The sequence below is a fragment of the Pholis gunnellus genome, assembly GCF_910591455.1.
Source record: "Pholis gunnellus genome assembly, chromosome: 9".
Classification (NCBI taxonomy): Eukaryota; Metazoa; Chordata; class Actinopteri; order Perciformes; family Pholidae; genus Pholis; species Pholis gunnellus.
In genome coordinates this window covers 26,633,097-26,657,903 of record NC_136535.1, presented here as the reverse complement: position 1 = coordinate 26,657,903, position 24,807 = coordinate 26,633,097, and the positions used below count along the sequence as shown (strand labels likewise).

The 24,807-nt window shown below is 38.7% G+C and overlaps 1 protein-coding gene across 1 annotated transcript in view; it reads right to left on the bottom strand.

Annotated features, from left to right (window-relative positions):
• exoc3l2b (exocyst complex component 3-like 2b) overlaps positions 1–21,461 on the bottom strand; it is a 33,254-nt gene extending 11,793 nt beyond the window's left edge. Inside the window, exons 1-3 of the mRNA XM_079166048.1 lie at positions 21,445–21,461; positions 13,704–14,213; positions 11,615–11,853 (exon numbers count right to left, since the gene is read on the bottom strand). Coding sequence (XP_079022174.1) covers positions 11,615–11,853; positions 13,704–14,176 — 712 coding nt within the window. The 5' untranslated portion in view covers positions 14,177–14,213; positions 21,445–21,461. The remainder of the gene's footprint in view (positions 1–11,614; positions 11,854–13,703; positions 14,214–21,444) is intronic.
• Positions 21,462–24,807: the final 3,346 nt, after the last annotated feature.

Genomic DNA, 24,807 nt, shown 5'->3' with positions numbered 1-24,807 from the left:
CTGACTCCCTAAATGTCTTTTTCTAAGTTTATTCCATTTAATCCCCCTAAATGTTTCACAGGTTCCTCCTCCAGCGTCAGTGTCACATCTCTTATATTCTCATAAACATATTGCTGATGAATACTGTAAACACAGCTGCTCAACTTTTGGTTGAAATTAATTTATTACAAACAATAATCACAGATTATATTGTTCAGACGAGGTCGGTGAAGTCAAGTGAACATAGCTTTATGTTCCGGCGCTCACTGTGTCAGATTATAGTCACACTTTCATTCATAGCATGATGTCACCACTCGTGTGATGTCATCTGGGAGGAGGAGCCTGAGAACGTAAACATGTGACAAAACCTTTTAATGTTTATTAATGTTTATACATCTGCAACGTGATCATCAAAACTTTAATTCAAAACATCTGTAATTATTTAATGTGTTGTGGTTTTATACAGATATCTACAATCACATTTTGACTTTAATAATAATAATTCCAGTTAAAAGTATCTTTAATTCTCCTCAATTCAAAAATATCTACATTGTTTATTTAGATCTTTAAAATAAGTTTTAATTAGTGGAAATTATGTTGAAGATATCTTAAACTTAAGTCGTAATTTAATTGTATCTATTATTATCTTTAAATGATTAGAGATGACTCGTCAAAACTGAATATCTGAAGCTATTAAATGTTAAAAGGGCCGAAAACATGAAGAAGAAAAAATATGTCTTTTATTCCTGCTGATGATGACGATGATGAAGAAGAACAGCTGGGTGTTGGTGGGAACCTGTCAGTCCTCCCTGAGGGACAAACAGCCCACTGAGGTCAGACAGGGAGGACCCTCTGTGATGTCAGCAGATGATGTCACAGCAGCAGAGCGGATGACATCATCCAGACTGACAGGAGACTGATGTTCACATGATGTCAAAGGAAGCTCACTGAAACTTCTACTGTGTGTTATTAGTACTTTTACAGTAACAGAGTACAGTTAGTTTTTTTCTAGTATTTTAACTGTGTTGCGTGTACTTTTACTGGAAAAGAGTATGTTTTACTGGTATTAGTACTTTTACTATAACCGAGTATTTCCACAGTGTGACAGAAAAGAACCAAAGACGACATGAATTCAATAAATAAAGTTTTCATGGATTCAAAACCAAACAGACGTTTTATAATCAGACAGGAAATATGAGTCAGTTATTCATCACATCCCAAGAATACTGCAGCAGCCAGATAGTACACACTGCAGGAAGTACACACACACACACACACACACACACACACACAGTAGGACAGGAAGTGGTACCAGAGCTGAGGACTTCTCCAGGGCTACTCTTTCAAAACAAAAGCCCACACATGGCAGTTAATGCCCAGAGGAAGATCTTCTCTATAAACAGAACAGTGTGACGGGAACATCTCCGCATTTTAGTCTTTCATGTTCCTCGTTTGTTTCCTGTGTCAGTGAAGAGCTCAGAGGTCAGAGCTCAGAGGTCAGAGCTCAGAGGTCAGAGGTTTATTTATTTATTTATTTATTTATTTATTTGCACAATTCAAACAATAAAATTTCAAAACAAACAAACATAACAGAGATAAATGAATATCACAGTGCAGGAGGAGGCAGAAAGCCAACTGGGCTTATTTGAAGCCTCCACCTATATAATATTAAAATTTTTCAAAATTACAAACATAAAGTATGAATAAGACATTACATTACAACGAAAGAAAGGAAGAAAGAATGAAAGATAAGATAAAAAATAATGTAATTGACAGGTCAGAGCTCAGAGCTCAGAGGTCAGAGGTCAGAGCTCAGAGGTCAGAGCTCAGAGGTCAGAGGTCAGAGCTCAGAGGTCAGAGGTCAGAGTATTAAGCTACACATCCTCACAGTTGAGGTTCACGTCAGACATGTTTTACTGTAAACTACTCTTTGATCGGAGACTGAATCACGTCCAACTCAGGACGACACGAGGGTCTGAACTTCAAACTGAAAAGTGACCGACACACACACACACACACACACACACACACACACACACACACACACACACACACACACACAGGGTGTGACCACTGTAAAGTGATATATCAGCACTTTTAGCACCTTTAAACCAGACGACACTGGAGCTTGTAAAACAGCTATAACAACACACACACACACTATATATATATATAATAATATATGAGTAGCACACACACACACACACACACACACACACACACACACACACCCTCCACACAGAAACACAGCTCTTATTGTTCAGCTCTTCAGCCTTCAGAGGAAATGTGTTCCAGCTGGAGGAATGAAGCCCCGTCCACCTCCACCCTCTTCCTCATCCCACCACATGTCCACCTTGAGGGGATTGTAGTTACCTGAACGCCCCACGAACTCACTCGCCCCATAATGCATTGCGGTTAGAAACAATTAACTTTAAATTGAGAATGACGACTCGTTATCCGTTCGTTTCCATCTTCAGTCTGATCAGCGGTTGCTGATTTTCTGAACCGATAGACCTCGATGCTGAGGCTCTGCTGTCACGAGGAGAGCGAAGCAATCTGACCTGATCGGCCTCCATGACATCACTATGACATCACTATGACATCACTTTATTACTTCATATCTGAGGTGTTTGTGTGAATTGTTTGTAGTATTTTTGACATAAAAAAGTACTCTTTAGTTTCAAAATACTGCTTAAGAGTTTGTAAAAAAAACGTTTTGGTTCATTAAACTTCAGTGAGATCATCGTTCATTTAGCAGGAAGTACACAGTGATTGTGTGTGTAGTAGAGTGTGTAGTAGAGTGTGTAGTAGAGTGTGTAGTAGAGTGTGTAGTAGAGTGTGTAGTAGAGTGTGTAGTAGAGTGTGTACTTCACAGTATGTCCATCAGGAGTGTTTGTGTCTTCTCGCTCCGTGTTTGGTCTCCACCTCCTCCTGGAGGAAACGTGTCTTTAGCTTCAGCGTTTACAGATGTGAAAACCTTTGAACAGCTTTCTGTTGATCTGGAGTTTGAAGCACAAACACTTTAAAGTCTCTGCTGCTGAACTCTGTGACTGAAACCTGAATCTGCTGAGTCAGACTTTACCTGCTCAGATTCACCTGGAGGAGAGACGGGCTTCTACATGAGCATCTGTGTGTAGTTCAGTGTTTATATGAGAGGACCTTAAAGTACTGACTCAACAAGTGTGTGTGTGTGTGTGTGTGTGTGTGTGTGTGTGTGTGTGTGTGTGTGTGCAGACGGTAATCTGAGCTCTGCTTTCACATTTTTCTGCTCTCTGGTCGTCTGTCGGTTCATTCAGCTGTTTCTCCTCCATACAAAGTGTCACTAAAGACTAAAGACTCACTGCAGCAGCTTCACTATATATATATATATTTATATACATATATAAAGGGGTATATATATATATATATATATATATATATATATAAGGGTTTTATTGCTGATATTATTTTATATATTATTATTGATACTGATATTATTATTTTATTTTACAAAATGAGTTAATTTAATAAATTTAATTTATTTCTTATTAATTTGTATGGTTTGGTTTGGTTCTGTTTAACTCTCTTAGTTTTACTTTTTGAAGGGTTTCTGTTTTATTGCTTTGCTTTTTCTGTCAAAACACTTTGTAAACTCTGTTTTTAAAGGTGCTATAAATAAAGTTATTATCATTATTATATAATTATATACATATATATACTGCGTAGAAATACTCTGTTGCAAGAAAAAGTAGGTTCTGCATTCAAAATGTCATTTAATTTAAAGTACAAACATATTAGCTTCAAAATATACTTAAAGTACCAAAAGTAAAAGAACTCATTATGCATTATAATATCTATGATATTATTGTATCATAATCATTAATGCATTAATGTGTTCATCACTTTAATGGTGGAACTCATTTTGATGACTTTATATTCTGCTGGTAGTTTAATTTGTAATAATACATAATAATGAGTGGATTAATAATCTGTAAAATAACTAAAGCTGTCAGATAAATGTAGAGCAAAAAGTAAAAAGTAGCATGAAGTGGAAATATTCAAGTTAAGTACAAGTATCTCACAACTGTACTCAAGTACAACAGAATACTTTAGTAAATGTATTTAGTTATTGACCAGCTGATCATCAGTCATATAGAGCTGCTTTATTTTCATTATAAATTAATTTCATTTTAAAACAAACAAACAAAAACCAGAATAAATTGAGTTTACAGTGAAATAACAGAGCGTCTGGTTCTTATCCTGAAGGCACAGCTGCATCAAATCATCGGCTTTCTTTCTGTCTTCAGGTTCATCTTATAAAACAGATATAAGTACTTTATATTACAGATATAAGTACTTTATATCTTTTTTGCCAATATGAAGTTGATCCAGCTTCTTCTTTCCTAGAAGTCTTTAACTTTAGCAAACAGAACAGACTCAGTCTGTTTCTATCGAGGTTATGAAGCGTCGACTTTCACCCAGAAGACCGATGTTCGTGTCCCGAGAGAAACCAGAAGTCAGCGTTGACTTATTTGTACTTCCGTAATTATTTTAATCCAAACCACGTGGTTTCCCTTGAAGCCCGAAGTTTATTTTGAAAGTACTGTTTGCATGAATGCAGGACATTCTTTGGAGAACTTAAAAAGAATGAGGAGTAACTTTTCGTAAGAAATCATTTGAACTGTGAACCAACACATGAAAGGTCAAAGACGCACAAACATTCAGATTTACTGAATCCTTCGGTTTCATTCAGACTTGTCAAAAATCACAAACCCTTCATGAACATCACGTTTAAAGTCCTTCTGAAGCTCCGTGTTTGGAGACGTTTTCTTTAGGAGTCAGATAATTGATTATCAGCAGAGTGAAGCGTCTCCGACAGGAAGTCGTCCGGCAGCAGACGGTGGCTCGGTAACAGTTTTACGGCTCAGACGACCATCGAGCTGCTAATCATTGACTTTGCTCCTGAATATATCAGCGTCTTATCAAAGAAAAACTCAACAAGAGACGAGAGTCTGGAGGACAAATCAACAACTACATTATTCGACATGAATGTTTTCTTCTCGGTTGTTTGAAGTCGTCTTGTGTCTTTAGAGTTGTGAGAAAACAACAGTTTTGGTGTTTGTGTCACTTATTCTTAAAATCAGGCATTAAAAGAACGAGCTGAGCAGCAGAAGACAAGCCAACAATTAGGAAGACAACTAATGGTTGATTTCATCTGCCTAGTATTGTCTCCTTTCATCAACGAATCTGTTTGTCTACAAAATGTCCAAAACTTGTGAAAAAAAGGCCCAGAACTCAGAGAATGATGACAAACTCAAATGTCTTGTTTAGTCCAACCCTCATCTGAAAACACCAAACATTCAGTTAACTGGGAAAGAAAACAGAGAAAGCTTGAATCCTCAAGTAATGTCAAAAGTCTCAAGTCTGAAACACAAACAAAATTACTTTTACAATTAAACAAAACTGAATATTTATATTATTATCTATATACTTGCAGATTGATTCATTTGTGAATAGTTTTAGAACAAATTGAGGCAAAAAGAATGATTTGTACATTTTGGACAGTCTTATTATGAATAATTTACTATTATTTACATACGTACTATTATATATATTAGTTAAGTCTACATTCAGGAGTCACCTAAGTTTTCTGGTCAAGAAAATCACTTCACTGTCAAACTGGTTTAAATCCCCCCTTTAATAATCTAATAATCTAATAATCAATACATCCGTCATAAAACAGCATTGAGCTGAAGGAAAAGTTGTGATGAACTTGTTTCTGCATTTAAACTGAACGCAGCCAATAAACCCGAGTGTGTTTAAAGAGTCTTTAAAGTGAACTTCCTGTTTCATATTTCACCTTTTTACCTGAAACCTGCAGCAACACGCCGACAAACAACTGATGGGGATCTTTGGTAATATGATCAGGTATTAATGAAACACACAGCAGGAGTTTGAAGGGTAACTTCCACAGTTTACATCTTAACATGAAGTCATCACTCGGAGACGATCTGAAGGTCAAAGTGAGTTCAGTCATTTACTGGTGCCGAGTAATTTAGAGATGAACGTTATCTGGTTTAATGCACAACATCAAATAAATTATTGGTTGCTGCGATTTATTACTATTCTATAATTTAAGCTCAAAGTTTTTGAGTTGATGAGTTGATGAGAATCGCTTTTAAATGTTTTTTTGATCAAACTTTGTCTCACAATGTGACGTGAAAAACAACAATGAACATGCATGTAATTCTTTTAAAGAAGATAGTAACTATAAGCTTTTGATAAGAAACTTCAGTGATATTGCCTTAAAACAAACCAAACTCCAAGTAAAATCTGGTAAATATAATCTGATTTAACGTGAAGTAGTTCCACAGGAAAAAAAGGCTCGCTGCTAGCTTGTCAGAGAAGCTTATTTATCTGATATTTAACTCCATTATCATTCTGAGGGGACGTTACCTGGTCAAGAACAAGCTTTTAAGATCTCATCTTTCTGAGGATTATGAAATGTAAAATAAGCACATTATGTAAAATTGTGTCATTTCTAAATGTTCCCACATAAACCACTACATCATCAATCTGGACTACTTTTCCAGTATATGTTACGCATCTGGTTTGTGCTTCCAGCTTCAAATGATGCAGCGCTGTGTGACGCTGCAGAAAACCTGGTTTGGTGGTGATTCCTGATTTTAGATTTGTTTTTATGCAGATGATGATGCTTCATCAGATCGTGACTTCGTTTGGTCACTGGGTTGGTTTGCATGCCGGCTGTGAAGCCTCAGACTAACATCCCTACTGATAGTGTGTACAGATGTGTGAGACAAACAAACACAGAGGTCAATAGGAGAGAACACAATTTTCTCTAAACAGAAGATCGGACAAATATTTGATTTCATAATACCTCTCTTCTTCTCCATGTGGGTCTAAACCACAATAGATCCCAGCTGTTTCAAACAATCACACACACACACACACACACACACACACACACACACACACACACACACACACACACACACACACCAGAGTTGGAGCAGTTTCTTGTGGATGAAAAGTTAAATTAGCCGTCTTTCATCATTTGATATTTTCGACCCAACATGGAGCCTCGTATTAATAATGTTACCGTTTACTGATAATTAGTAACTCTATTGGCAGAAAAAAATGTTGACAACAGTTGTGTTTCTGAACCAAAACAATGTTTCATATCAACAGCGTAACAACGCAACAATGTAGCATAACAATGTAGCGTAACAACGTAGCGTAACAACGTAGCGTAACAACGTAGCGTAACAACGTAGCGTAACAACGTAGCGTAACAACGTAGCGTAACAACGTAGCGTAACAACGTAGCGTAATAACGCAACAAGGTTACATAACAACGTAAAGTAAATATCCGCATAATTTATCAATTGTTGGTTTCCATCATCTTCCCTTCACAGCAAAGGAAAGATTAAAGGAAGAAAACGGTTGTTGAAGATGTTTGATGCTCCGCTACATTCCAGTCTGAGACCTGAACTGACAGATAAACATCAGTTTAGGTCTCAGATCTTCACGCTCACACAAGAAACCAGAATGCATGAAAACAACAATCAGCAGCAGCAGAGAGTCAAACTGAGGTCGTTTAACAAAAGGCTTTCATTGAGTTTTACGCTGCTTCATAGGTTTTCTCCACTACATTTGGTTCACACTTACAATTATAATTACTTACAGACCAGTTACTTTACAAATTATTCTACATACAAAAAATACGTACTCAGGAAGTACTCAGATTTAAGAAGTAAACGTAATAACAGGAATCCAGGAAGTTTCAGGAAAATATTTATTATATTATTGTATTATAATTATTGATTGACGATAATGGTGCAGCTGGTTAAGGTGCAACTCAAGTAAAGTCAAACGTTCAATATTTCCCTCTGAGATGTAGAGAAGAAGAAAGTCACAAAAAAAGGAAATACTCAAGTTCAGTACAAGAACCATAATTTGTATTTAAGTACAGTATTTGAGTAAATGTAATTAGTTACTTTCTACAACAAAGAAAAAGCATTTTGTGGATTAAACTACAATAAACAATGCATATTAAGTATTGAGAATTAGCTTCACCTGAACTATCGACAGCATCAATATGCTTCTTACACCAGATTTAATATCACAATATATAATAAGCACTATAATCAGTACTTAAAGTGGCCCTTGATTCGGATCATATTCCTTGGCCAACCATTCCACCAAGTTTCATTCAAATCTGGCCAGTAGTTTATTTTTTAAATCCTGCTGACAAACAGACAACAAACCAAACTGTAAATATAAGTAACAAGAAGCCCATCAGCTGTCTGTCGACCAATGAAAACCAACCAAACACCGATCCTGTGACCGGCACCACAGGTCTGTGTGTGTAAACGGTACATAACAGTGATGCAGGTACAAACAGCTGACTCCTGTTTAACAGTGACACAAAGACGCATGCACGCGCACACACACACACACACACACACACACACTAGATGTGCTGATGCAGAGGTTCAGCAGCGTCTAAAACAAGTTCTCACCTGAACATCCAGACGTTTCTCTGCACTGAACTGTTGGCTCGTTATATAAAGAGGAAAAACTTTAACGAATAGATACCAACATGAAAACTTCCCCAGTCTATTACTGACACTAAGACAATAATTCTTTATTTTACAAGTTTTCTGGAAATTAATTTTAGGTATTCAAATGAGCCATTGTCTTATTAAATATGTGCTAATTTTCTGAACATTGGATAAAACCAGGTTTAAAATTCTTGTTTTATGTTGTCGACATATTAGAGTCAAAGGTTTTTACACAGGGAACTTAGGATATCTCTTTGTTTCACCATTGACCAGAAAATACTGTCATGTTCTCCATGTTTTTATTAATAAATGTTGTATAAATCGGAAGAAAAATAGACTAAAATCTAAAAATGTATCAGAGCATGAAACCAATATTTTAGTTTGAAGCGTTCCACAATATATATATATATATATATATATATATATATATATATATATATATATAAAACTACAAACAGCAGCGTGTTTTTAAGAAGTTGACCTTTACCCTTTAACTAAATGCTGTGACATTATCAGAGTGTGTGTGATGACAGTAATAACAGCTGACTGGAGATGCTGGCCCTTTAATTACAGCTGTTCTCTCTGAAAAGCTGAAGGTTTCTGACTTACAAAGTTTAAAGTTCTTTATCATTGAAGGATGAAGGTGGACGACATTATTATCTTGTTACTGATTTATCAGTGTGATCCGATCAGTAACAGATAACTAGATAATATGTTAGATGTGTAAGAGTAAAAAGAGACAAGTTTATTTTTTTACTCTGTAAAATCTCCCACTCACTACATATCTGAGTTAAAGTTATCACCACATTTACAGTTATTAAAACTCTTTATGTCCTAAAACATCTCCAAACAGCTCCAAACATCCGCTACTGTCAGAAGAAATTATAAAATGTCTATCAAACAGCAAAACGTTACATCACATCATCAATGAGGCTGTTTTTGATCGTTGATCGGGAGACAAGATACGAGACAAGTTTCATGGAAGCAAATAATATCGTTAAATATAGTCGTTTTCTAACCCAGTATCAGACTCAAATAAACAAACTACACCAGTATGTCTTTCACTGAGAAGCTGTTTATCTGAACACAAATAACTCACTGCTGAGGTTTAAAACTGCAGCATTCATTTAGAACTAACATCATGATGTGTTTGATTTATTTGCTTCACAGTAATTAATTTGGGGAGTTTGAAGTTCTTACACGTTCTTTTCATTATTATATTACAGACAGCTGAAACATCTGACAACAATAAAAAACGTATAATGTGCAGTAATACTTTTTATTACTTCTATATATCATTGACAATACACTGTCAATATTATATTATTAATTTTTTGGTGTTAGTATTACTTTTTATAGACTTCATATTTTTACTCTTGTTTTTAATCTTTTGTCGTTGTAATTTCCTTATTTATTTTCTTTTAATTATTTATCTTTCTCTTATTGCTGCTGTATTTTACTGGTGTCCGTATTACTTCTTTTAGACTTAATGTCTCTGTTCATATACGTTTATACTTTCTTTCAGGTATTTTTTGTTATTTTTCTGTTGTAATCTTTGATCATACTCTGGCACAACAATTTACAGGATTAGTAAAGTTCTATCTCCTTTTATTTAAAAATGTAGATTAACTTTAAAAAGTATTTTTAAGATACTTTTTAGACTAAAAAAATCTCAAACATCAACAAGCTGCAACTCTTAAGTCTCTTAATTGATTAATCAATCAACAGAAGAGATTCTTTGGCAGAATTCTGGTTTAGCAGCTCAGTGAGAACATTTCATATATTTATATATTTTCAGTGCCAGTTTGAGACAGTGGGAGTTATACAACTGTTTTAACATGTAAACAAGGGTGTGGAGGAACAGAGAACACACACACACACACACACACACTCTCACAAACACACACACTCACACACTCACACACTTCAATCATTACTAAATAGCAGGGTAAACAGGGTGCGATAAACAATAGACGCCCTTAGAAATTTTCCAGTTTCCAGGACCGGCCCAATACTTATGATATCACACACACACACACACACACACACACACACACACACACACACTCACACACACACACACACACACACGCACACACACACACACACAGTCGTGTTTCCATCATCCCCATAACCTTAAACCAAGGCTTCACCCTAAAGTGTAATGATTAACGTTATGAGGACGTACATTTTGTCCTCCAAAGGAAGGCGAGTCCCCGCAATGTAAGTGTGTAAGCAGATCTATGTCCCCACAACATGAGTGAGTAGACACACACACACACACGCACAGAGTCCTGGTGGAAACTAATGGAGAATCAATGTCACCTTCACTAACCCGTCTGTCTCTCTGGCCCTCTCTCTCTCTCTCTCTCTGTCTCTCTCTCTGTCTCTCTCTCTCTCTCTCTCTCTCTCTCTCTCTCTCTCTGTCTGTCTCTCTGTTCATTGTTGGGGTCTAAAATAGCTGCAGACGTTGATAAGATCAGTCGGGTGGTATGAAAACAAACTGGATGATGAACTTAAACACAGAGAGAGAGAGTCCACCTATTTCTCTGTCAGCTGTGAAATAACCTTCAAACTAAAGCTGCCAGTTGACCTCATCTGTTTTCATAAAATAATTATTTCATCATCTGTGAAGCAGCTCCAGGAAAGCACTGAAATTCACCAGAAACTAAATAATCTAAACTTAAGATCTACTTCATCACAAGACTCGACTGTTAAAAGTGGAACTTGGGTCATTTAACGACAAGTGGTTTTGAATTGGAAACAGATTTGTTGTCATAATTAGCAGACCAAATTCTTAAGTTATGGCCAAAAACGTTTTTTATTATAAGATTACAGTGACCTTTGACCTCCAAACTCTAATCAGTTCATGTCTGAGTCCAGGTGGATGTTTTTGCCAAATTTGAGGAAATTCCCTCCGGGACGGACAACTTGAAAACATAATGTCACACCTTCATCGTCAGAGTCAAACTCTAAACGTTTTCCTCTGATAACGTTTTCACCGTCACTGTGTTGGAGTTTCTTTAAAGAAACTTTAAACTTTAAAGAAATCACCTGCGACTCCTTCTTACCTGACAGCGGCTCTCTGGGTTTCACCTCCTCCACCGCCTCCTCCTGCACCGGCTGCTCCTCGGGGCCCTGCGATGAGTGGTCGTTCATGGACTCCCTCTTCAGCTTCCCCAGGCCCACCATCTTCATGAAGGACAGGCGGCGGCTGGTGTTGTCACACTCGCTCTCCGAGCCGTTTGGCTCGCCGTTGGTGATCGACTCCTTACGGGAGCCGAGGGTGTCGCGGTATTTTCCTGCAAATCTGGAAAGAAACACGAAGGAAGACATGAGCGAACGAACCCCATCTTCCTCCGTCCAATCCTACCTTGTCCCTTTTTACTTCAACAAACTCTCCTCATCAGTCTTCACCTTAACACCCACCGTCCCTCAGTCGCCCTTCACCTTGACAAATTTGATCCCTTTTACTTTATCTAGTCTATAACTTCACAAACTCCCATCATCCATCGTTAACTTTAAAAACTTCACTAATCCTGCTTTACTTCAGCAACCTCTCATCATACCTCTGTATCTCAACAAACCACCCTTGTCCCTTTATACCTCGACAAACTCCCATCTTCCCTTTTTACCTTGACGAACTCTCATCCTCCCTCTTTACCGTAACTCCCACATTCCATTGGTCCCCCTTCACCTTGACAAGTGTAATCCCTAATTACCTCGATCCTACTTTAACTTTATAAACTTTGCTCATCCCTATTCCCTTCAGCAAACTCTCATCATACCTCTGTATATTAACAAACCACCCTTGTACCTTAATATCTTGACTAACTCCCATCATCCCTTTTTAACCTACCGGATTCCCTTGATCCCTGAACACCAAGTGCTTCTCTTAACTTAGACAATGTTGTATTTTCCAGTCTTCCTTGGAACAAACGGAAAGTTCGTAGAATGAGGAAGGAATCTATTGGCACTGAATGATGACCCTCCGGTGGCCCTCACACCCTTTGTTATGAAAACATTTGAACATCAAATCTGTAAATTCTGTATCGTGGATGACTTGTTGGACCTCTTTACAGTTTGCCTACAGAGCTAATTGTTTAGGAGGATGTAAATCTTAGAAATAAGAACCACGCACGGTTGTTTTATATTGACTTTTGTTCTGCTTTTAATCGTATTGAGTCACATGTTCTTGCGCAAATGTTCTTATCTAACTTTAATATAGATTTTAGTGCAACATGTTGGCTTAATGACCAGAGCAATCATGTATTGAGATGCATCCATAAGTATGTGATTTGTGAATCTTCTGCAGGGTGTGGATCAAGATCATGGCCCAGTCTTAATGAATTTCGGTGGTCGGTCTTTTCCTCCAAATAAATATGGTAAAAACCCAGGAAATGTTTATAGTTTTTCAGAGGACGCCCCTTTCCCCCAAACCTGACCTGCCAGATCTGAGAAGACATCTTTGGAAACGTTTTGGAAAAGGGGCGGGCACTTTCAAGAAATACTTGGCAGGTGATTGGATGAACCGTGTGTCAATCAAGCCATTGAAGCCATTTGGGAGAAGAGAGAAAACATATTTTTTCCTTCAGTGTCGCTCTTTCATAGAAGAAATGGGTACAATGAACTATGCAGAAGCTTAAATTTGATGCAAATCAATGGTTTTAATGTGAACATGACACTGATGAAAATGTCCTTTCCTTTTTTCTATGATTTGCTGGTTTGGTAAAAATGTTACCGGTGATGCCTTCAATGACCTTCAGCTGCTATTGTTTGTAACTGCAAACTGCAGATGTCAATAAGTCTCTTTTTCCATAATTCATTGAGTAGGACAGTGTTAGATATTGTGTTGTGTTGTGTATGATGTGTACGTTGTTTGTTTGGTTACATTTTTGCACTATTGTTTAGTTAGTTCATTTAATATTATTATTGCTTTACCTGTATCTATAAATGCTGCTGTAGCGATAAACTTTCCCCTTGTGGGATTAATAAAGTCTCTATTGTGTTTATTTATACAACCTTAAATCTTCTGGATCTTGAATCCTGAATTGAATCTCCTCTAATCCTTCGTCCCCTTGTTCTACCATTCCTTGACCGATTATCGTCGTTCTTAACTTTAACAGACTTCCATTATCCCACTTTACTTTTCGTCTTTACCTCAACAGACTTCCTTCAGAGCTCCTCCTGCCCCTCTTCTTCTTCTCTGCGGGTGACGGCGTTCCTTGCAGCGACCCCTGTGGGGACGGCGTCTCGCTTCCTTTGCTCCTCCCCCCCGACAGCCTGAGGTTCTTCCCCAGCTTCCCCAGAGACTTCAGTGGAGACTTGAACTTGAACGACGACCTTATCGAACCGCCTCCGCTCCCGCCTCCCTTTTTCTTCCCCTCGTTGGCCTCGTTCTCGTCCTCCTCATCCTCGAAGGGGTTGCGGTCCCTCGGCACGTCGCCGTCGAGCAGCGAGCCGCCGGGCGACCAGTGGTCACCATTGCCACCGCCGTCGTCGTCGCGGTCGAAGGGGTTGTGATGGCGATGGTTGGGGGTGATGTTGAGGCTCATCCTGCGAAGGATCCAAGCGTTTTCTAGAGTTGCACCGCCGCCTTTCAGGCGCACTGGGAGGTTTTTGAAGATGGGCATGATGGGGATGGGGGAGGGGGGGGGGGGGGGGAGGAACCTGAGGAGGGAGGGGAAAGAGATCAGTCAAACAACCAATCAATCAATCAATCAACCAACCAACCAACTAACCAACCAACCAACCAACCAACCAATCAACCAATCAATCAATCAACCAACCAACCAACTAACCAACCAATCAACCAATCAATCAATCAACCAATCAACCAATCAACCAATCAACCAACCAACTAACCAACCAATCAACCAATCAATCAATCAACCAATCAACCAATCAACCAATCAACCAATCAACCAATCAACCAATCAATCAACCAACCAATCAACCAACCAATCAACCAACCAACCAATCAATCAACCAATCAACCAATCAACCAATCAACCAATCAACCAATCAACCAATCAATCAACCAACCAACCAACCAATCAACCAACCAACCAACCAACCAACTAACCAACCAACTAACCAACCAACCAATCAAAGAGCTGGAACTGACAAAACTGTTGAGTCCATTTCTGCTGGACAGGCTGGCGTTTTAAAACCTTGATGTTAAAGCAAAATTCTGATCAATAAAGCTAAAATAAAACTTCATGGATCCACGAACACGAAAAGAAGACGCTGACAAAAGCAACTGTAAAAATGTCATCAGCAAACATTATAATGTGCCGATTCTCAAACAGCAACCAGCGGAGCAGAAGAACAACAAACCAGAAACTAAGAAACTAACAAAAAGAATTGTTGAATTATCCATAAAACTGTGTAATTACTCATCATTGTACCTCAAACTAAACATCAGAACCTCAGTGAGACCAAGAGATACAGCTGAAAGCTCTGGAAAAATCTAGTAAGTCGTCCTTGAGTTAAGAAAGACTTATTTAAGCGTAAATACTAGTTACTAAATCCATTATTACTGATTAATTAAAACATCACAGTTTATACATTGATCCTTTCATAAACATGACAAAAATAATAAAACATCTCCATGAACTCATTTAACATTAATGTTTATTCTATTTCTATTTGTTTTCTGATTTATTCATTTTGTTCTAAAAGTGTAATAATTAATTTCCCCTTCATGTTTGGTTTTTTGACCAATTATTGACAGAACTGATGAATATGAAATAGTTTACTGATTTCTTTATTAGTTTTCTGTTCTTGTCTCCTTCCTATATTTACCGTGTGGTTTTACAGTACTACAGTACTAACAGTACCACAGTACCACAGTAATACAGTAATACAGTAATACAGTAATACAGTAATACAGTACTCTATAAATACTCGTCTGTTCAGACTTTGAGGGAAGTAGCTGATAAGACTCCACCCTCTCAGAGACAGATGGACTTCATGACTTTATGACTTCATGTCAGATAAACGCTCTGTTGTGATGTACGGTAACCACGGCAACACATCCTCCTCATCATCAGGACAAAGGCAACAGGAGGTTTTCAGTTTGACCCTTTCAGTCTATGTTTTGGTTTTCTTTGCTCCGGAAGATGGAGCGTCATTCTTCTATTTATTTATCGTCTTGGATGCAGTACTTTTACTTTATAACAGAGTATTTCTACGCTGTTGTAGTTGTTGTACTTTTGTTTATTAAGTACAAGATGTTCGTGCTTCTTCCACATGATGGGCGGAGTTAACTAGTCGCCCCCAATGCGATTGGATGAATCTTTGTCACCGCCCCCAAAAATCAAGACGAGTCATCAAAAATATTTTGTACATTTTAAAGAAAAAAAATGAGATTTAGATAAAATACAAAAAAAAAGATTAAAACCAATAACATTCAACACACATTAGCATCACGCAGACAGAAGAGGCGTTCAGGGTCCAGTTTGTTTCTGTTCTTTACTTCTGCGATTACGAGTATTGTACACTGATGTAATACTACAAGTGTTCTCTGTGCCTCCATGATAACTGATTAACATCACAGACCTGAGCTGAGACATTTGAAATGTTAAACGTATCCTTGTTTATGTGTTTCAGTAAAAGTACTAATACCACAGTGTACAAATACTCTGTTTCAGTAAAAGTACTCAGTAGTACTAAAACCGCTGTACTGAGTACTAAAAGTACTCTGATATGGATGAGAGCTGCAGCTGTTCTTGTCTCCTTCATGTGAAAACACTCAAACTGAACCTTAGAACTTCGGTCCAGAAAGTAAAGTTTAACCTGAATCGCTGCTGTGCAAGCCATCACCATGGCAACAGAAAAGAGCTCACTTCTGATTGGCTGCCGGCTGTGAGCGGTTCACTCGCTCAAGGACAAACCTTCAAGGATCCCTTGAACCTTTTTAAGGACGTAGTCAAACCTCCTCAAACTAAACCAGGTGTGTCAGTGTTCAGGTGAGGCCCCGCCCCCGTTATAAAGCCGCTGATGTCACTCGTTCCCATAGCGATAAACCATTAAGACATAAAGCCATCAAACATTAACCGCCGGCAGACTTCAGAACGATGTAATGATTCACCGACACGTCTCAAACTCTGTTTAAAAGGTTTCCGTTTCATAGTCATCAAACACGTAATAATCACAATAATCCCATAATAATATCATCAAAATGACATAATAATATCACAATAATAATATCACAATAATTATATCACAATAATAATATCACAATAATTATATCATAATATGAGTCGTCTGATGGCTTTAAAGGTTTAAAATGTCATCTGAAAGAATTTATATCAAGCTGAGCTACAAGAACAATTCACCTCCTTTACTGCAGTAAAAGTACTAAAACCACTATACTGTACTTTATACTAAGAGTACTACAAAATCAATTACAGCTGCCGTGTGTGTGTGTGTGTGTGTGTGTGTGTGTGTGTGTGTGTGTGTGTGTGTGTGTGGACTTGGAGCGGATGTTGTTCATGTTGTTGGTGTTGGTTCAGTCTCACCAGCTCAGGACACACTGCTGCCAGAAATAGACATACACACACACACACACACACACACACACACACACACACACACACACACACACACACACACACACACACACACACACACACACACACACACACACACACACACACACACACACACACACACACACACACTGAAGTGAGGGTGAAGTAGGAAGTGATTCAGCGGTGTGGGTTCCATAAATACCCAGCAGCCCCGGCGGCTGTTTTCTTCCAGAGGGTCTCAGGGCATCGGACACAAACAATGGAGCGGAAAGAACAGCGATAGTGAGACGGACGGAGACCAGGACGCCCGAGTCTCTGCTGTCAGCACCGCCTCTGGACCAGGACCAGGGAGGTCTGTAAACCCCGGGTCAGACCTGAAGACCACCTGAGTCCCACAGAGTCTGGACCAGAGATTTGCTGTGAGGTTTCTCAGGTGACATGAGGTGAAGAGGGACAGGTGTGTTCAGGTACCCGAACAACAACAACAACAACAACAACAACAACAACAACAGGAAGTCAGGCATCGTAGTTCATTAGCAGAGACACACCAGAGACCTCAGACTACATCCACACCACTACGATCCTGAACCAGAACTCAGACTACATCCACACCACTACGATCCTGAACCAGAACTCAGACTACATCCACACCACTACGATCCTGAACCAGAACTCAGACTACATCCACACCACTACGATCCGGTTTAAACCAGACCATGTCCATCCACACTCACACACCTGGAAACTAAGATCACATAAACTGTTCATGGTGTAAACAGGAAGTAGATTGGTTGCTTAGTTGCAGACAGTACTACAGAGTATTGTAGTACTCTTTAACAGTAAACGGTTTGATACTAAAGATCTTCTTCATGAACTCCCTCAAAAATGAATAATTTCCTTAAAAACAGCGTTTAAATCATCACACGGCTAAAAATAAACCCAGAGGAGGAGTTCATCAAGTACTACACTTGAGTACAAATGTGAGGTACTTGTACTTTACAGGAGTATTTTCCTTACATGTCACTCTCTACTTTTTACTCCATTATAGTGTGGTATTAGTACCTTTACTGTAACAGAGTATTTGTACATTGTGGTATTAGTACCTTTATAGAATCGAACTGCTGCTGGAACGAAAGAGCTTCTGAGTGTTTCAGTAGAACACTGAACGGTTTATTTTACTGTTTAAAGTAAGTACTTCTACTGTAACACAGTATTTGTACAGTGTGGTAATAGTACTTCTACTGTAACACAGTATTTGTACAGTGTGGTAATAGTACCTTTACTGTACTCTGATTGGATACTCGACCCATTGAGGGAAAACACAGAGTTTTGATTAGTTACCGTCTAATAAATCATTAAATATTGATCGTTAGCTACATGAATTATGGCTGTTTGTAGTTTTTTATCCGTGGATAAATAAATAATAAATAATAAATAATAAATAAGTCAGAATAGAGACGTTGTTGATTCTGAGGTTGTGGGTTCGAGTCCCACCAGAGTGGAGCTTCAAGGGTGGACGTGACCTGATCCACTCATAATAAACACTGACATCAGCAGGTAAACAACAACATGTGGTCGTGTTCATTTAAAGCCCTCATGAAGGTGACGAGGTCGTGACCTTTCAGACGTCACCACACACACACAACAGGAAACCAGGAAGAGAACAAGACATCCAATCAGACGGAGGCACACCTCAGCCCTGACCTCCTGTGTGTGTGTGTGTGTGTGTGTGTGTGTGTCTGTTTCATGACTAATGGCTCTACAGATAATCAGCTGATGAATGTGAGCAGAAGGAAACAGAGTCAGAACATTCTAAATAAAAACAGGAATCGACTTCCTGCTCAAACTTTATCTTTAATTTAACTGTCTGATGCCAAAGTAGATATATATTTATACGCATATATGTACATATATATATATATATATATATATATATGTATATATATGTGTGTATAAATATATAATATTCAGACTGGAGAGACGTTATGGCTTCAGATGAAACATAATTATGTCTCAGAAATTGTCGTAATTTCCTTGAAAACAGGAAGTAAAATCCTCAAATGGCCAAATAAGTACTTTTCCTGTAGCAGAGTATTTGCACACTGTGGTATAAGTACTTTTCCATAACATAGTATTTTTACAGTGTGGCATTCGTACTTTTACTGCAGTAAAGTATCTGAATACTTCTTGTACTTCTGACAAACTAAATGCAACATCTTCAGCAGCAGCTAATGCTAAAGCTAACTAGCTAACTAGCATAGCAGGGTTTTTTACTTAAGTTGAATTTGTGTGTTTGTTCGTGGTGCGTTCACTGTCTGCTGGTAAATCAGAGGACAGTTTGACTCTGAACGTTAGAGTGATGTCATCAATCAGATCGATTATTCTCCTCCCGTCGATTATAGAAAACCATCTTCAGTCCAAGAAGAAGAAGTTAAACACAAACGTCCTGACTTTTGGTCCGAAAACACTGGATCCTGCATTTCCCAGAATGCACCTGGACGGCGTCTCTCTACGACGTTTTCTGAGCTTTTTTAGTGTTTTCAACATGTTTTATATAAACTCAGAGATCATAAACTATATTTTACTCGGATGTGGTCGAGTGGCTTCTTGTGATGAAATATGACTCAATGAACTGGATATGAGTCTCATGTCTGTTAGCCTAGCTTAGCATAAAGACGGGTTAACGGCAGCACCTCTGAAGCTCACTGATTAACACGCAGAGTCTGTTTCATCTGAACTCAAAAAACGCTGAACGTGCAGTTTTAGTCTAAAAATAGCCGGGACTACTTTCTTGTACACCGTATCCATCCGCCCAGTAAATGATGAACCACCACTTTAGAAAGCAGAAGAAGAAAATGTCTCACATGACAAAATATTCTGCAGGTCCCTCAGCATAAGACAAAGACAAAGACAGCGATCAATAGGAGACATGAATGTTATCTCTGTGTGTGGAAGTGAACCTGATCTGAGATCAGACCAGCGATCAGTAGATGATTGATCAGAGCAGCTTTAGTGGCTCCAAAGTCCCATCAGCCAATCAGCTCCTCTCTGATTCATTTATTACATCGTCCATCGAGGCGACTGATCAGAGATCAGATGTGACGACAAATAAAACCCTCAATGTTTACAGTTTATAATATCTGCTCAAGAACAAACAAATAATATGTATGATATTTATATTTATGATATTTATGATATTTATGATCAGAAACCAGCCGACTTCGTCTCTGAGGCCGATCAGTGAGACCTGTCAGTACATAATGAGGACACAGAGACACATCAGGACGACAGGGTTTACTGTCCTGCTCAAGGACACATCAACATGGACGAGTGGAGCCAGGGATCGAACCGCCGACCCTCTGATTGAAGGACGACCCTGATTCTACCACTGACCCACAGTCACCCCAGGTCACGGTTACCCACAATGCATCTGCCTCCCATTAAGTAAAAACTGTCCACTCAGCAAACCTGTGAGTTTATCTCTCAGAGAGGACTGTAGACAGACAGAGAGACAGAGAGACAGAGAGACAGAGAGACAGACAGAGAGACAGACAGAGAGACAGACAGAGAGACAGACAGACAGACAGACAGACAGACAGACAGAGAGACAGACAGAGAGACAGACAGACAGACAGACAGACAGAGAGACAGACAGACAGACAGACAGACAGAGAGACAGACAGTTTGCTGTCTCTGAGGACAACAAACTGTCTCTGAGGACAAAACGTTTTTCCACACAGACTCAGTTATTCAGTGACATTTCCAGCATCCTCAAACACAACGTCTCCACTGAAAAGACAAAGTCCAGCAGAGACAAAAACTCTGTTTATCTAACTCTATACAAAATGAGACTATAAGAGACAATCATACTGAAGACATCTACATCTGAATCAATAAGACAATAAGAGACAATAAGAGACGATAAGAGACGATAAGAGACGATAAGAGACGATAAGAGACAAAAAGAGACAATAAGAGACAATGAGAGACAATGAGAGACAATGAGAGACGGATCCATTCTTAATTGCTTAAAAACTTCTTAAATGACGCAGAATTTTAAGCTTTAATAACTTCTTTTGAAATAGTTGATTTATTTCTGTATATTTTGGGTTTTTTAGACATTTGAACGTTTCACCTTGAGATTCAGAAAACTGACATTTTTCACTAATTTCTCACTATTTTATAAACTATTTCTCCAGAATATGAATTACTTTTATAATGTTTTTTGCAGCTTTTTAATAAAAACCTAAAATCATTTCTGTGATTCTGAACATTTTATGTGAAATAACTCTTTTGTTTCAGGTCAAAAACTTATTTCCTCTCAACACGTTACGTTTTTAAATATCTTCATGTGTTGTACTCACGGCGGGGACTCATGGCGGAGGATCAGCGGGTCAAACTCTCATCACAAGCCCGGCTGAAGCGTCACAAGCGGCGGACACGACAGAGAGAAGTTACCGGAGAGAGACGCGGATCAGCAGCGACTGAAGCCTCAGAGACTCGCTCACCGGAGGGGTTACCGTGCTGCGTTCAGGGCTGCTCGGAAATATAAGAATCAAAAAGCTAAGTGAAATATTGAAGGTGGGTTCAGCTGCAGTTGGATTCTTAAACTTCTCCTTTAAGTCCAACTTTATTCATTAAAACCTGTTGAAAATGAAACTGTTTTGATGTAGATGGTGGTTGACATTGAAGAAGAGGATTCATTTGACCTAAAAAAACTAAATATTGATCTTCTTTATTGATCTTTAGAAACGTTTTCTTTGTACTTTTACTTCATTCTGCAGCTGCCTTCACAAAGTACACAAAGTACACACTGTTACATAAAGTATCTGTTCAATCATGACAAACTACTTCCTCAGAACATGGCACCTTGAACTTTCCCCTTCTTGCTCATATATCTGCTGCTGCAAAGGATTGTGGATAGCATTAAGAATAGCCATAATGCCTGCTGGTATTTTTTCTGTATTTGACAAACTGTGTTTCATGACATAGTAAATGTAAATATGTTTGTGTACATGAACGCACCGTGAGTGTTTCAGGTACAGAGGGTTTTATTTATTTCAATGAACGCGATGGATGAAGAAGCTGCAGCATCCTGGTGATTAAGTTAAGAATCAACACCAGTTTATTAAATGCAACCAAATGCAGAAGAAATGAGCGAGTGAATGTGGTTGTGAGTTTGATTGACAGCAGGTCACTTATGTGTAACAGGTATAAAATAAAGAAGTAACCAGCGTTACATTTTACCGGTTTATTAATAGGCTTTTTTCCAGCAGGTTCGTTAACATCGAACGTGACTCACCAGAAGAAAGACAAGAAAAGCTGCTCTGGTTTTCATGCGTTTAAAAAATGGCAAATACGCGCTGATTTTGGCGGAAAAATGTTTTACTTCCACTGGATTCTTAAAAATCAAAAACAAAGTTTCGGTAGTTTCTGAGCAGAGAAAAACGAGACGATTGAAATGTTGAGGTACTTGTATTGTAGTATTTCCATTCTCTGCTACTTTATACTTCAACTATCTCAGAGGTAAATATTGTACTTTTCACCGCATTTATAGGACAGATTCCAATAATTAAATGAAATAACATAAAATGATGATGTATTATTATAGATTAAATACCAGCTGCATATAAAGTCGTTAAAATGAGCTCCACCTTTAAAGTGATGAACACATGAATGTATCAACAAAACAATATTTATTATTCTGAATAATGAGTAACTTTTACTCTTGGTACTTTAAGTATATTTTGATGTTGGTACTTTTGTACTTTTAATTGTAATTGTACTTCTTCCGCAGCTGGTTTAAAGAAGAAGTGCAGCAGCTTCAATGATAGACCTCAGTCCTCCTCTGGCTGCAGTATCGTCTGCACACGGACCCCTGAGCTCCAACAGGAAACACAGGGTCCCTCCCGGGTCCCTCCTGGGTCCAGGTCTGGATCAAATCCCTGACTTTCTATTTCAATGTCAAACTACTTCCTGTCTCTTGTCCACGAATCATTTCCCCGAGCAGAAAAGAAAATCTGTCACTTTTCATTCAACAAGGACATTATTACGGTGTGTGTGTGTGTGTGTGTGTGTGTGTGTGTGTGTGTGTGTGTGTGTGTGTGTGTGTGTGTGTGTGTGTGTGTGTGAACATTCCTGTAGCTGGGAGTCATCGGTCAGTCAGCTGGTAAACACACACACCTCACAAAAGAGCTTTTAACACACACATACAGATACACACACACACACACACACACACACACACACACACACACACACACTTACACACACAGGCGATCATTTATTGACTGATGTTGGTCCTTTTTCGCTTAATTTAAATACACAGATATTTAATCACATGATTTCAAACAGGCTGTTTTCCAACATGGCCGCCCATCTGTCTCTGAGCTTATCATGTCCATTAAAGACAGACGACATGTGGAGGTCTTTCTGTGTCAGTCTTTACATCACACCCATCTTCTTTCTACACCAATACAAACAGAGCCAGTCTACACCGATACAAACATACAGTCAGTCTACACTGATACAAACATACAGCCAGTCTACACCGATTCAAACATACAGTCAGTCTACACCGATACAAACATACAGCCAGTCTACACCGATACAAACATACAGTCAGTCTACACTGATACAAACATACAGTCAGTCTACACCGATACAAACATACAGTCAGTCTACACCGATACAAACATACAGTCAGTCTACACCGATTCAAACATACAGCCAGTCTACACTGATACAAACATACAGTCAGTCTACACCGATACAAACATACAGCCAGTCTACACCAATACAAACATACAGCCAGTCTACACCGATACAAACATACAGCCAGTCTACACCGATTCAAACATACAGCCAGTCTACACTGATACAAACATACAGCCAGTCTACACCGATACAAACATACAGCAGTCTACACCGATACAAACATACAGCCAGTCTACACCGATACAAACATACAGCCAGTCTACACCGATACAAACATACAGCCAGTCTACACCGATACAAACATACAGCCAGTCTACACCGATACAAACATACAGCCAGTCTACACCGATACAAACATACAGCAGTCTACACTGATACAAACATAGAGCCAGTCTACACTGATACAAACATACAGCCAGTCTACACCGATACAAACATACAGCCAGTCTACACTGATACAAACATACAGCCAGTCTACACTGATACAAACATACAGCCAGTCTACACCGATACAAACATACAGCCAGTCTACACCGATACAAACAAACAGCCAGTCTACACCGATACAAACATACAGCCAGTCTACACCGATACAAACAAACAGCCAGTCTACACCGATACAAACATAGAGCCAGTCTACACTGATACAAACATACAGCCAGTCTACACCGATACAAACATACAGCCAGTCTACACTGATACAAACATACAGCCAATCTACACTGATACAAACATACAGCCAGTCTACACCGATACAAACATAGAGCCAGTCTACACTGATACAAACATACAGCCAGTCTACACTGATACAAACATACAGCCAGTCTACACCGATACAAACATAGAGCCAGTCTACACTGATACAAACATACAGCCACTCTACACTGATACAAACAAACAGCCAGTCTACACCGATACAAACATACAGCCAGTCTACACTGATACAAACATACAGCCAGTCTACACTGATACAAACATACAGCCTGTCTACACTGATACAAACATACAGC